The sequence below is a fragment of the Pseudophryne corroboree genome, chromosome 4 (assembly GCF_028390025.1).
Source record: "Pseudophryne corroboree isolate aPseCor3 chromosome 4, aPseCor3.hap2, whole genome shotgun sequence".
In the NCBI taxonomy this organism is placed as follows: Eukaryota; Metazoa; Chordata; class Amphibia; order Anura; family Myobatrachidae; genus Pseudophryne; species Pseudophryne corroboree.
This window is the reverse complement of record NC_086447.1, coordinates 171,435,711-171,450,468: the sequence shown is the minus strand read 5'-3', so window position 1 is coordinate 171,450,468 and position 14,758 is coordinate 171,435,711. Positions and strand designations below refer to the sequence as shown.

General features: G+C 45.3%; 1 protein-coding gene across 1 annotated transcript in view; it reads left to right on the top strand.

Annotated features, from left to right (window-relative positions):
• Positions 1–13,003, top strand: part of LOC134909102 (alpha-1,4-N-acetylglucosaminyltransferase-like) — a 213,919-nt gene extending 200,916 nt beyond the window's left edge. The window contains exon 3 of the mRNA XM_063915539.1: positions 12,319–13,003. Within this exon, the coding sequence (XP_063771609.1) occupies positions 12,319–12,909 (591 nt within the window). The 3' untranslated portion in view covers positions 12,910–13,003. The remainder of the gene's footprint in view (positions 1–12,318) is intronic.
• The last annotated feature ends 1,755 nt before the right edge of the window (positions 13,004–14,758 follow it).

The window sequence follows — 14,758 nt, the reverse complement described above, 5'->3', positions numbered from 1 at the left end:
AAGTCTTACTGACCAGCACGACAGCATTGAAGGTTGCCGAAAGAGAGACTTGGGTCCACTCGTCCCACTGTAAGAAGGTCGCTGACCCAGAGAAAGCCAGTGACAAAGAGCAGAGTGTAGAGGAAACCATATCACTGGAGTGCCTGTTCCGGGAAGGTTGAGAGGCAGGACTGTTGTCACGGCACCTGAGCACAGAAAACTACAAGACCAGAGGCGGTTGTCGCACCAGTTTTCTTTCCTTTCTGTTATTTTCCTTACCTCCCATTTCCACTCTTTCTTTCTCCTCCTGCAAGATGGACTTACCCCAAGAGACTGCGTTCCGGGTTTTCCTGTTGACCCTGTTGTTGACCAGAACAGTCTATTTCGGTGAGAGTACCAGAGAGGTCGAGAAAGGATCTGGAATGGGTTCTGATGACAAGGACGGATTAGTAGAATTCCAAGAGCAACACATTCACCGAGCAAAGGCGAGTATCAGAAAACGATCTGGTAGTCATGACACTAGGAGACATTGTGAAGGGTTATTGGCTGAAGAAAATTGTATCTGTAGAAATTGTGAAAACATAGTTGAGGACGGGTGCATCCAGAGATGTCAGTCCAGCCTTAATATCAACATGGACCGTCATCCATTTGAGTGACTATCACTCATTAGTGGGTAAGGTTTTAAACCAAACAGAATGCTGGGTGTGCTCACAAGTACCTCAAGGTCAGAGCAAGTCAGGATTAGTACCGTACCCTTTAACACTAGATGAGGTACTTGAATTAAGGGATGGGAGACCGGTGGACAAGAAATTTAATATTTCTAGGCCTCCTAGTTTGACGCTCCACCAATATCATGTGGATAGGTCCTTAGTATGTTTCAACATTTCCAATCCCCGAAAGCCGGGAAATTGGGAAGTGACATGGAATAACCAAACCATGGCATTTTCACACAGAGCCGATAGAATGCCCGTAGACCCAGAACTTATACGCCAAATAGCCGATGGTGGGAGGTATTTTCGGTATAGGTATACTCTAGGAAGTAGGACCATGCGGGTTGGAGAAGTATCTCCATGGTACTGTGCGCGTATCATACAGCCTGATACGTGTACTGAACAAATGAGAGAGTTAGGGTTAGGATTTTTCACCTGGAAGGTTTGCAATATGGTGATGTCATATTCTGTCCCATATGTTCTCCCCGATGATGCATATTTCATATGTGGGAGGAAGGCGTATAAGTGGCTTGCCCCAAACTCAGAGGGATTGTGTTACATTGGAAGAGTGTTGCCAGAGGTAATGACCATTACCCATAATAAGATGAAAGACGTTCACCGCAATGCTCAAGCTCCTTACACTCACACTCATTACGAACACATCGTTAAGAGACACCTTATAGATAGGACAGAGCACGCAGCCTCTGATTTGATCCACGAATATACCGGGATTCAATTCCTACTCGCGTTAGATATCACCCATACCGCCAGAGGAATTATACATTTTAGGTATATTCATGCGCTAGCGCACCTGATAGACAATATCACCGAGATGTATGATGACACCTTCAGGTATACTGGGAGGGAATTGCAAGCTTACAAAACGGAACTGATCCAGCACAGGATGGTTCTCAATTACATCACAGCGGTGACAGGCGGGTACTGTGTCACCCTAGCAACTCAGTATGGTGTGAAGTGCTGCACGTACATTACAAACAGCACTAATGACCCCACCGAGGTCATAGATCAAAAGATGGACGATATCTTGAAATTGAAGTGGGAGTTCCGAAGGAGACACAACCTTACCCTGACTGCTGTGAGTAATGAACTGACCGGCTGGGTTTCATGGTTGAACCCAAGCAATTGGTTCTCAGGTTTAGGAGAATGGGCTCAACATGTTATCGTGAATGTAGGAAAGTTTCTCCTTTGTGTCCTGGGAGTTGTCATAATGATTGGTTTGATATTTAGATGTGTTCGGATTTTAATGCAGTGCAAGCGCAGTACCAAAGTGATGAGTTTAAGGAGCGAGGGCATTGTTACACAAACTGGTTTAATTTATGACCCATCAATTGAGACAATGTTGTGATAAGACGTGATTCCACGGTCCATTTCTTTCACCCGTTTCTCCTTTGTTTTTCTCCCAAGAGAGAAACACATCCATTCGGAAGAAGACTTTGATGGACATTTCTAAGGACTTTGATAGACACTCTAAAGACTTTAAAGACTTTTTATGGATACTTGAAAGACTTTGATTACCACCCACAGCAAGGATACAGCCATCCGGACAAGACTTCAACCGACACCCAAGGACAATTGCACACATTATTATGTGAATGTATTTGTGACACATGTCTTATCTTCATCTCTACAACCTTCAGGTAGTGACACACATAGTCGACAGGTGATATAGGTACATATATTAGCATTCACATGTTTTTCCCCCTGCATGTATCATCAACTAAATGTGCACCCCATTTGTTGGAACAAGAAGCCGAAAAGAGCTCGGTAGTGTTTGTTGGCCCACTTACAGACCCTTAATACGGGATAAGAAAGATTTAATGTATACTTCGCAATACCTCGAAGCTTATCTAGAACATGTACGGCACGATGATACATGCCCCTCAGACATGAAGTTCATACATACATGCTTTTACTATCCCACTAGGTCATACATTTCCCACCTACTCCTCTCCTCCCACTACCCAATAATTTTTAGGTATTGTATTCCTTTTAATCTAACCATCTGTAGAGATTGTATTGTATATTTTTCTGTTTTTCCGTTTAGATAGTGGCAGTTATTGTTGACTGCCAAAGGGTGGACTGTCAAAGTCGAAAAATATTGTTATACATATCCCTTGTACTAACCCCTCATGCATGTGCACGCTGCTCGTGCACCCAGTCCCCGGTGCGTGCACACATCCGCAAGTTGCGTAAGAGATGCGACCGGTGACTCGTGCGCATGATATGTGTAATTACGGCGGAGTTTGTGAACGCGTAGCGTGTAATCAGAACATTACATAATTAACCCAAATAGTGCATTTTGTAGTTATTGTTCCCCTAGACCATGACAGCGAGTAATGTTAGTTTAAACATGTTCCTGGACGGAGAGATTCGTCTTTGCATGATAGGAAGGGTCAGATAAACGTTGGTAGGTGATGTCTAGTATCCAGCTGTAGGGTATTTTAAGGGTAACATTCCGGTGTTAGTTAGGAAAAGATCGCTTGCTCCTGCGTATAGTTATGTACAGAAGTAGATTATGAACATTAACTGTATTTGCTGTAAATTACACATGCGGCGGGAATCCAGAGGATACCTCCCACCAGAGCAGTTGGGAAAGGACATTGCCTACCTGTTCAAATCCACCTATGATCTTTGCTGTAATGTAAGGACACATCCCTGTGTCCAATGAACAATGAGATTACAGTGACCATTGTATTGTGTATGCATGTTGTGTATAAAAGACCACTGTTGCCTGGCCGGACTCAAGACTCTGAAGGCTTTCTACCTGATAGCTGAGGACTGGTCCAGGATGCGCTTGCGAACGATTCCCCACGTATGTATATTCTCTGTAGCCATTATTCTCTATTATTTTGTTTAGATTTCCTTGTTAGCCTGTAGTGTATAACTTGTATCTGTTTACCCCTTTTCTCTGAATAATCCACTGCGGTGTTAGAGCCCAGTGGTTTACCACAAACCGGTGTTGTGTTTTCACTTTCCTGCAGAGGGCTTCCATAGCGTATTAATCGGTATAAGGTGTATAAGCATTGTTAAGGTTTTAAGGTATTACATTGTTACAGTACTTGACTGCTAAGGTTTAGAGTATAAGCATATCCTTACATTGTTTCATTAATAAGGTTTACAGTATATCACTCTGTGTGCGTCCGCTCCGCGTGTACGTTGTACCCACGGCACGGCGTCTGATATGCTAAGAGCGTATCAATACGTTACTCAGTAGGCAAATAGCGTACTTAGTAAATAGCGTGAATCCGTGTGCGTACGTGCCCACGGCACAGCGTCTGATACGCTAAGTGCGTATCCATACGGTACTCAGTACGCAAGTAGCGTACTTAGTACGTAGTGTGTGTAATAAGTCTAGCGGCCATAGCGGCTCCACAGTAATAGCGAGTCAAGTGATATAGCTTTGTGTTTTAAGATAATATTCGACATTATCACTGTGCTCAGTGTGCTGAAAATATCTACGTTCTCTTCCTGAAAACGCTCCATATCTGTGCTCAGTGTGCTGCAAATATCTGTGCTCAGTGTGCTGCATTGTGGGGACCAGGGACCACCAGTATATAATTAAAGTAGTACAGTACAGTAGGCCATTGCTGTATCTTGCAGCTCTGTGTCAAGTATACTATCTCTGTGCTACATTATTGTGAGCAGTATATAGTAGGACAGTGCAGCATTTTGGTGACCAGCAGTATACATATATATAGTACAGTACAGTAGGCCATTGCTGTATCTTGCAGCTCTGTGTCAAGTATACTATCTCTGTGCTGCATTATTGTGAACAGTATATAGTAGGACAGTGCAGCATTTTGGTGACCAGCAGTATACATATATAGTACAGTACAGTACAGTAGGCCATTGCTGTATATTGCAGCTCTGTGTCAAGTATACTATCTCTGTGTTGCATTACTGTGAGCAGTACATAGTAGGACAGTGCATCATTTTTGGTGACCAGCAGTATACATATATAGTACAGTACAGTAGGCCATTGCTGTATTTTGCAGCTCTGTGTCAAGTATACTATCTCTGTGCTGCATTATTGTGAGCAGTATATAGTAGGACAGTGCAGCATTTTGGTGACCAGCAGTATACATATATAGTACAGTACAGTAGGCCATTGCTGTATCTTGCAGCTCTGTGTCAAGTATACTATCTCTGTGCTGCATTATTGTGAGCAGTATATAGTAGGACAGTTCAGCATTTTGGTGACCAGCAGTACACATATATAGTACAGTACATACAGTAGGCCATTGCTGTATCTTGCAGCTCTATGTCAAGTATACTATCTCTGTGCTGCATTATTGTGAGCAGTATATAGTAGGACAGTGCAGCATTTTGGTGACCAGCAGTATACATATATAGTACAGTACAGTAGGCCATTGCTGTATCTTGCAGCTCTGTGTCAAGTATACTATCTCTGTGCTGCATTATTGTGAGCAGTATATAGTAGGACAGTGCAGCATTTTGGTGACCAGCAGTATACATATATATTACAGTACAGTAGGCCATTGCTGTATCTTGCAGCTCTGTGTCAAGTATACTATCTCTGTGCTGCATTATTGTGAGCAGTATATAGTAGGACAGTGCAGCATTTTGGTGACCAGCAGTATACATATATAGTACAGTACAGTAGGCCATTGCTGTATCTTGCAGCTCAGTGTCAAGTATACTATTTCTGTGCTGCATTATTGTGAGCAGTATATAGTAGGACAGTGCAGCATTTTGGTGACCAGCAGTACACATATATAGTACAGTACATACAGTAGGCCATTGCTGTATCTTGCAGCTCTATGTCAAGAATACTATCTCTGTGCTGCATTATTGTGAGCTGTATATAGTAGGACAGTGCAGCATTTTGGTGACCAGCAGTATACATATATAGTACAGTACAGTAGGCCATTGCTATTGTTATATTACTGGCATATAATTCCACACATTAAAAAATGGAGAACAAAAATGTGGAGGGTAAAATAGGGAAAGATCAAGATCCACTTCCACTTCGTGCTGAAGCTGCTGCCACTAGTCATGACCGAGACGATGAAATGCCATCAACATTGTCTGCCAAGGCCGATGCCCAATGTCATAGTAGAGAGCATGTAAAATAAAATAAAAAGTTCAGTAAAATGACCAAAAAATCTAAATTAAAAGCATCTGAGGAGAAGCGTAAACTTGCCGATATGCCATTTACGACACGGAGTGGCAAGGAATGGCTGAGGCCCTGGCCTATGTTCATGGCTAGTGGTTCAGCTTCACATGAGGATGGAAGCACTCATCCTCCAGCTAGAAAAATTAAGACTTAAGTTGGCAAACGCACAGCAAAGAACTGTGCGTTCTTCTAAATCACAAATCCCCAAGGAGAGTCCAATTGTGTCGGTTGTGTTGCCTGACCTTCCCAACACTGGACGGGAAGAGGTGGCGCCTTCCACCATTTGCATGCCCCCTGCTGGAAGGAGCACCCAAAGTCCAGTTCCCGATAGTCAAATTGAAGATGTCACTGTTGAAGTACACCAGGATGAGGATATGGGTGTTGCTGGCGCTGAGGAGGAAATTGACAAGGAGGATTCTGATGGTGAGGTGGTTTGTTTAAGTCAGGCACCCGGGGAGACACCTGTTGTCCGTGGTATGAATATGGCCATTGACATGCCTGGTCAAATTGCAAAAAAAATCACCTCTTCGGTGTGGAATTATTTTAACAGAAATGCGGAAAACTGGTGTCAAGCCATGTGTTGCCTTTGTCAAGCTGTAATAAGTAGGGGTAAGGACGTTAACCACCTAGGAACATCCCTTATACGTCACCTGGAGCACATTCATCAGAAGTCATTGTCAAGTTCAAAAACTTTGGGTGACAGCGAAAGCAGTCCACTGACAACTAAATCCCTTCCTCTTGTAGCCAAGCTCCTGCAAACCACACCACCAACTCTCTCAGTGTCGATTTCCTCCTTACACAGGAATGCCAATAGTCCTGCAGCCCATGTCACTGGCAAGTCTGACGAGTCCTCTCCTAACTGGGATTCCTCCGATGGATCCTTGAGTGTAACGCCTACTGCTGCTGGCGCTGCTGTTGTTGCTGCTGGGAGTCGATTGTCATCCCAGAGGGGAAGTCGGAAGACCACTTGTACTACTTCCAGTAAGTAATTGACTGTCCAACAGTCCTTTGCGAGGGAGATGAAATATCACAGCAGCCATTCTGCTGCAAAGCGGATAACTCAGGCCTTGGCAGCTGTGTTGGTGTTAAACGTGTGTCTGGTATCCACCGTTAATTCACAGTGAATTAGAGAATTTCTTGAGGTAGTGTGTCCCCGGTACCAAATACCATCTAGGTTCCACTTCTCTAGGCAGGCGATACCGAGAATGTACACAGACGTCAGAAAGAGAGTCACCAGTGTCCTAAAAAATGCAGTTGTACCCAATGTCCACTTAACCACGGACATGTGGACAAGTGGAGTAGGGCAGACTCAGGACTATATGACTGTGACAGCCCACTGGGTAGATGTATTGCCTCCCGCAGCAAGAACAGCAGCGGCGGCACCAGTAGCAGCATCTCGCAAACGCCAAATCATTCCCAGGCAGGCTACGCTTTGTATCACCGCTTTCCATAAGAGGCACACAGCTGACGACCTCTTACGGAAACTGAGGAACATCATCGCAGAATGGCTTACTCCAATTGGACTCTCCTGGGGATTTGTGATTTCGGACATCGCCACCAATATTGTGCGTGCATTACATGTGGGCAAATTCCAGCACGTCCCATGTTTTGTACATGAATTTGGTGGTGCAGAATTTTTTTAAAAACGACAGGGGCGTGCAAGAGATTCTGTAGGTGTCCCGAAGAATTGCAGGCCACTTTCGGCATTCAGCCATAGCGTGCCGAAGACTGGAGCACCAGCAAACACTCCTGAACCTGCCCCGCCATCATCTGAAGCAAGAGGTGGCAACGAGGTGGAATTCAACCCTCTATATGCTTCAGAGGATGGAGGAGCAGCAAAAGGCCATTCAAGCCTATACATATGCCTACGATATAGGCAAAGGAGGGGGAATGCACCTGACTCAAGCGCACTGGAGAATGATTTCAATGTTGTGCAAGGTTCTGCAACCCTTTGAACTTGCCACACGTGAAGTCAGTTCAGACACTGCCAGCCTGAGTCAGGTCATTCCCCTCATCAGGCTTTTGCAGAAGCAGCTGGAGAGATTGAAGGAGGAGCTAAAACAGAGCGATTCCGCTAGGCATGTGGGACTTGTGGATGGAGCCCTTAATTTGCTTAACCAGGATTCATGGGTGGTCAATCTGTTGAAATCAGATCACTACATTTTGGCCACCGTACTCGATCCTAGGTTTAAAACCTACGTTGTATCTCTCTTTCCGGCAGGTTTTTTGTCGAAAAGTACTGTATTGAATTGTCGAATCAAATTCGACAGGTTTTTTGTGTCGAAAATGACCCGTTTTTCGACATTTTCGTCAATTCGACCGCAATTGCATATACACAAATATGTTTGTGTGTTTATATATGTGTGTGTGTGTATACAGTGATTGCACTTACATGCTATTATTATTATTATTATCCTTTATGTATATGGCGCCACAAGGGTTCCGCAGCGCCCAATTACGGAGTACATAAACAAATAATCAAACAGGAAAACAGCAACTTACAGTTGATGACAATATATGACAAGTACAGGGTAAATAAACATAGTTACATCAGCAGATGACACTGGAATAAGTATCAGGTGGCAGAAGACTCCTGGATTTGGTTCAGTTGAAGATTATTAAAGTAAGAAAAAGGATAAGCACATGAGAGAAGAGGCCCCTGCTCATGAGAACTTACATTCTAAAGGGGAGGGGTAGACAGACAGGGGTGATACAGATGGGGTACATAGAGAGCGTGGAACAGAGGGTTAGGATGAGATTTGGCTGGGTTTGGTGTAGAAGTGGGTCTTGAGAGCAGTTTTGAAGTTTTGTAGAGAGGTGGAGAGTCTAAGGGGGAGAGGTAGGGAATTCCAGAGAAGTGGTGCAGCGCATGAAAAATCTTGGAGGTAGGAGTGGGAGGAAGTAATCCGTAGGCAGGAGAGTCAGCGTGCATTAGCAGAGCGAAGAGGACGGGTGGGAGTGTAAAGGGAGATAAGGTCAGAGATGTAGATGGGATAGGAGTGGGTGAGGGCTTTGTAAGCGAGTGTGAGAAGCTTGAAATGGATTCTGAAAGGGAACGGAAGCCAGTGAAGGTCTTGTAAGAGAGGAGAGGTGGACGTAGTGCGTTTGGTGAGGAAAATGAGCCGGGCAGCAGCATTGAGGATAGATTGGAGTGGAGAGAGGAATTTGTCAGGAATACCAGTCAGGAGGAGATTACAGTAGTCCAGTCTGGAAATGACCAGTGAGTGGATAAGAAGCTATAGGGCAGAGGTTTACAAACGCGGCCTTCAAGGCACCACAACAGTCCAGGTTTTAGGTATATCCATGGCTCAGCACAGATGATTACATCAAATTGACTAAGGTGCTAATTAAGTCACCTGTGGCCAAGCATGGATACATTTAAAACCTGGACCGTTGGGGTGCCTTGAGTACCGCGTTTGTGAACCTCTGCTATAGAGCATCTTTTATCCCAAAATTATAATGCAGGATCCATTTTCACAAACTGATAGTGTTTCAGGGAATGCGCTCTGCAACCAATGCAGCTTTTATGTGACTGTCCCATCATCCTAATAGTGAACATTTTTGTCCCAACTGCTGGGAGGTATGTCATGCTCCTGTGAGTGCATATCTCCCAACATGACCCTCTCCAGGAGGGACAGAATGCTCTGCTTCTGGACTTCCTTCTTACTGTATGATTGCCATCACCTGTAGTGAAACACCTTTCCTATCCACTACCTGTTCAACACAGGTGCCGGCAATCATAAATTAAGAGAAAGATCCAGAAGCAGAGCATTTAGTCCCTCCTGGAGATGGTCATGTTGGGAGGTATGTGAGTAGGGACATCTCGTGTGCTAGACATGCCCCTAGAGTGGTGTAGCCTTGCAACTAACAGGGTGTGACCACACCCCCTGCAGGGGGCCCCCCGGAAGGTTACTGTACCGGGGCCCAGGATTTCTCTTGGCAGCCCTGCTTCCACTAACTGTTGGTGTCCCCCAAGGCTCTGTTCTTGGTCCTCTCCTTTTCTCTCTTTAGGTGGACTCATTAGTTCTTTTAACTTCCAATATTATCCCTATGCTGATGACACTCAAATCTACTTTTTCTTCCCTGATCTCTCCCCGGCTCTTCTCACTCATACCTCCAACTGTCTCTCTGCTATTTCTTCCTGGATGTCCCAGCGCTTTCTTAAACTCAGCATGTCTAAGACTGAGCTGATCATCTTCCCACCCTCCCGCACAACCTCACCTCCCACAAGCTCATTATCCATTGATGACACAACAATCTCCTCTAGCCCCAAGTACGCTGTCTTGGAGTAATCCTTGACTCCTCCCTCTCCTTCAAACCACACATTCAGCACCTCTCACATACTGTACCTGTCATTTTCATCTCGAAAACATTTCCAGGATCAGACCCTTTCTCACCCAGGATGCCACCAAGACCATTATTCACTCACTGATTATTTCCAGACTGGATAACTGTTATCTCCTCCTAACTGGCCTCCCTGACAATTACCTCTCTCCCCTCCAATCTATCCTCAATGCTGCAGCCGGCTCATCTTCCTCACCAAATGCACTACGTCCACCTCCCCTCTCCTACAAGCCCTTCACTGGCTTCCCTTCCCTTTCAGAATCCAATTCAAACTTCTCACACTCGCTTACAAATCACTCACCCACTCCTATTCCATTTACATATCTGACCTTATCTCACTTTACTCTCCCATCCGTCCTCTTTGCTCTGCTAATGCACGCCGACTCTCCTGTCTTCTGATTACTTCCTCCCACTCCTATCTCCAAGATTTTTCACGTGCTGCTCCCTTTCTCTGAAATTCTTTACCTCTTCCCCTCAGACTCTCCACCTCCCTACAGAACTTCAAACTGGCTCTTAAGTCCCACTTCTTTACCAAACCCAGCCAAATCTCATCCTAACCCTCTGTTCCATGCTCTCTATGTACCCTATCTGTGTCACCCCTGTCAGACCACCCCTCCACTTTAGAATGTAAGCTCTCACGTGTAGGGCCCTCTTCCCTCATATGTGCTTATCCTTTTCTTTCTTTAATAATCCTCAACTGCACCAAATCCCGCAGTTTTGTTTATTTTGGCCTCCTTGAAACTTATCTCTATGTCGTCTATGGGTGTAGTTATGCTTAGTTACCCTGTTCTTGTCCTATATTGTCTTCAACTGTAAACCAATGTTTCCTGTTTTGGTTATGTGCATATGTACTTTGTAATTCTGTGCTGCGGAACCCTTGTGGTGCAATATAAATAAAGGATAATAATAAAAATTAGGTCGACATGAACAAGGTCGACATACAAAAAGGTCGGCATGAGTTTTTCACTTTTTTCATACTTTACGATCCACTTAGACTACAATTGGGTATGGTAACCTGTGCCGCGGCAGCGGTAGCGGAGCAAGGCACCTTGCCCACAGCATGGCGAGTGCAGAGAGCTATGCAAGGGGACGCGGTGCACTAATTGGGGTTCCCAATCACTTGACTGAGAAAACTACACCTAAAAAACATAAAAAAAACTCATGTCGACCCTTTTGCATGTCGACCTAATGGCCTATTTCTAGTGTCGACCTATCTACTGTTGACCAATGGGTGTCAACCTAATTGGTGTCGACCCTGAGTCCCTTGGGTAAGGAGTTGGCAGGATGGTTCTGTTCTTGGGTGTAACTAAAGTGTAGCCACTTAATGATTGGAGTATTTACTAGGATATATGTTTATAAGGGATGTAGTTAAAATGCTGCTGGACTTGATACTGTCGGTCGAAATACTGATGCCGGAATCCTGAACGGCTGCATAATGCCGGTATCAAAATCCCGCTGGTGCTCGTGATCATGGTGTCAAAATACAGACATCTGGAATCAAGAACGTTCTTTTAGTGGGATGCACTCGCTTCCTGGTGTGTGTGTGTGTGTGTGTGTGTGTGTGTGTGTGTGTGTGTGTGGTGGGGGGGGCAGGCTAGGTTTAGGCATTAGAAAGGGAGTTAGGGTTAGGGTACAGGGATGGGAAGGGAATGGTTAGGTACCAGGGAGGGAGGAGGATAGGGTTAGGCATTTACAGAGAGAGGTTAGGATTAGGCACCAAACGGGGAGGGTTACGGTTAGGCACCTCTGGGGAGGGTTAGGGTTAGGCAACCACAAAGGAGGGTTTGGGTTAGGGTAGGGGGCAGGGAAGGATTAGGCATTTACAGAGGGAGGTTAGGATTAGGCACCACACGGGGAGGGTTACGGTTAGGCACCTCTGGGGAGGGTTAGGGTTAGGCAACCACAAAGGAGAGTTTGGGTTAGGGTAGGGGGCAGGGGAGGGTTAGGGTACTTTCTGGGGGGCTGTCAGTATTCTGACCGTCGGCATCCCATCCATCAGTATATCATTCTGAATCCATTTACAAAACCATAGCTAGTATGGCACTACAAAGAGTCATAGAAAAAAAGCAAAGTGTTCCTATATTGGTGAATACTGAGAACTTATGTGTGTATTTATTTCATTTGCAGGTCAATCAAGACAAGGAACCCCACTGGGTACATATTAGTGCTGATGGCTGCAGGCTGGCTCTATTGTGGAAACATGGTGGCATATATATGGACACAGATATGATCTCTATTCGCACCATACCACATCAGAACTTTCTGGCTGCACAGGCTTCTAAATTTTCTAGCAATGGTGTCTTTGGATTCTCCTCCCACCATAATTTTACATGGCAAAGCATGAACAATTTTGTCAAGCATTATAATGCAAAAATATGGGGCCACCAAGGACCACATCTCTTTACCCGTGTCCTGAAAGAGTTATGTGACTTACCTCAGTTTCAGGGTCTAGAGGATATCACCTGTAGGAACATTACTTTTTTGAATCCTCAGCGATTTTACCCTATTTCATACCCATCTTGGAAAAAGTATTACCAGGTGTGGAATTCATTGCCAACTTTCAATGATTCTTATGCGCTACACCTGTGGAATTACATGAATCGTAACATTAAAGTAAATATGGTTCCTGGCAGTAACACATTGGTGGAACAGCTCTACAAACAGCACTGCCCCTCCACATATGCTGCAATAATTACCAATCAAACTGCTCCTTTCTAAGGAACTTACATTCGGCAGATGTCTACATAAATCCACTATGTGTGCACATATCGCCATGGCAGCTTAGGGAAATGGGAAACTCTAGACAGTTAAACAAACCTCTTTAGTTTTAGGGGTCTATTCATGAAGCAGTGAAAAGTGTGGAGAAGTGAGCGAGTGGAGAAGTTGCTCATGGCAACCAAACAGCTGCTCTGTATAATTTTATAGTACAGGTATGCAAATAATAAATGTTACTTCAATGCTGACTGGTTGCCATGGGCAACTTCTCAACTGGCTCACTTCTCCACACTTTGCACTGCTTCACTTTCATTTATATTCATTCATTCTCTCTCTCTCTCTCTCTCTCTCTCTCTCTCTCTCTCTCTCTCAGTGCAGTCCATAAACAATGGCATGGGCCAATAAATATGGAGCAAGCTATGCTGCCACAAGGGTCTGCTGATTTTTACAACATCAACTGTCCATTATATTTTACTTGAATGATAGTGGAAAGAATGTTGTCATGAATAAGCAGCGACAGTTTTCACTGCCACATACAGTAATTACTCACATCTGTCACCGCTCTGGTTCTCAGCCTAATCCAGCCATGGCTACATTGCTGTCTCCTCCAGAAAGGTCAGCGGGGGTAACGGTGTTCACAATTGGTGCTTCCCACAGGCACAGGTCCCTGGGTGCAGCCATCTTGGAGGAAGTCACCTGACAACTGAATCTCCAAAGGTTACCCAGGATTCACCTTCATTCATTCTCAGCCAATAATGGAGAGGCAAGTGGTATAAAGGAGGCTTCCCTGCATCCAGAAGACGCCAGTGCAATGTTGTTTCCCCTGCTGCATGCTAACTGTGTTCTCCTGCAGTTACTCCAGCCAGTGTCGGACTGGCCCACAGGGATACAGGGGAAACCACCAGTGGGCCCCACTGCCTGTGGGCCCACATTCACCTCTAGGGATCAGGCTCCAGACTGTGCACTTGAGTTATAGACTATACATGTGTTACATTATGCTGCACAGGACTATGGTGTATTTTCTACAGTGCATTACTGTTATTAATTTAGTACATTATCATGCCTGCACTAGCAGTATTTTACTATACATATATATTTATCAAGGGGCCCAGAACATACAGTTTCTAATGGGTAGACATATCTCTGTGGTGGCTGGCCATAGTACTAGGCAGGGCCGCCATCAGAAATTCTGGGGCCCGGGACTCGCAAAATAGGCAGGGCCACCCCACCCTAAAAAAAAAATTATATATACCACACAAAATAAATATATACACACACACACACACACACACACACACACACACACACACACACACACACACACTTTCTCTCTCTCTTCCACTCACTCTCCCTCAACTTACCTATCACAGGCTGGCCGGAGCTGTGGCAGCCTGGTCCCATGTAGCTCCTCCCCCTCTGTTTCGTGTAGCTCTGCCCCCTTTTCATGACGAGATCTGGCACTGTCACAGGAGAAGGGAGAGGACGCTGCAAGCTTCTATTGAAAAGTCTCTGCCAAAATGTCCGCCGCCCCAGAGGAAACAGTTATTAAAGATACTAGAGGAGCCTCTAGTATCTTTAATAACTGTCTCCTCTGAGGCGGCGGCCAATTTGAAAGGGACGTTTACAATAGAAGCTTGCAGTGTCCTCTCCCCCTCCTTTGACTGTGCGAGAACTCGGTAGTGAAAAGTGGGTGGAGCGTCGTGGCGGCGGACAGCGGCATGAGCGGCCCGGGCCCTCTCGTGTCAGAGAGGCTGGGCCCGGAACATCTGTGCCCGCAGCACCCCCCTGAGGGCGGGCCTGGTACTAGGTGTGGGCCCCTTCAACAGCATTCTCCTGGTGGGACCTTCATGCC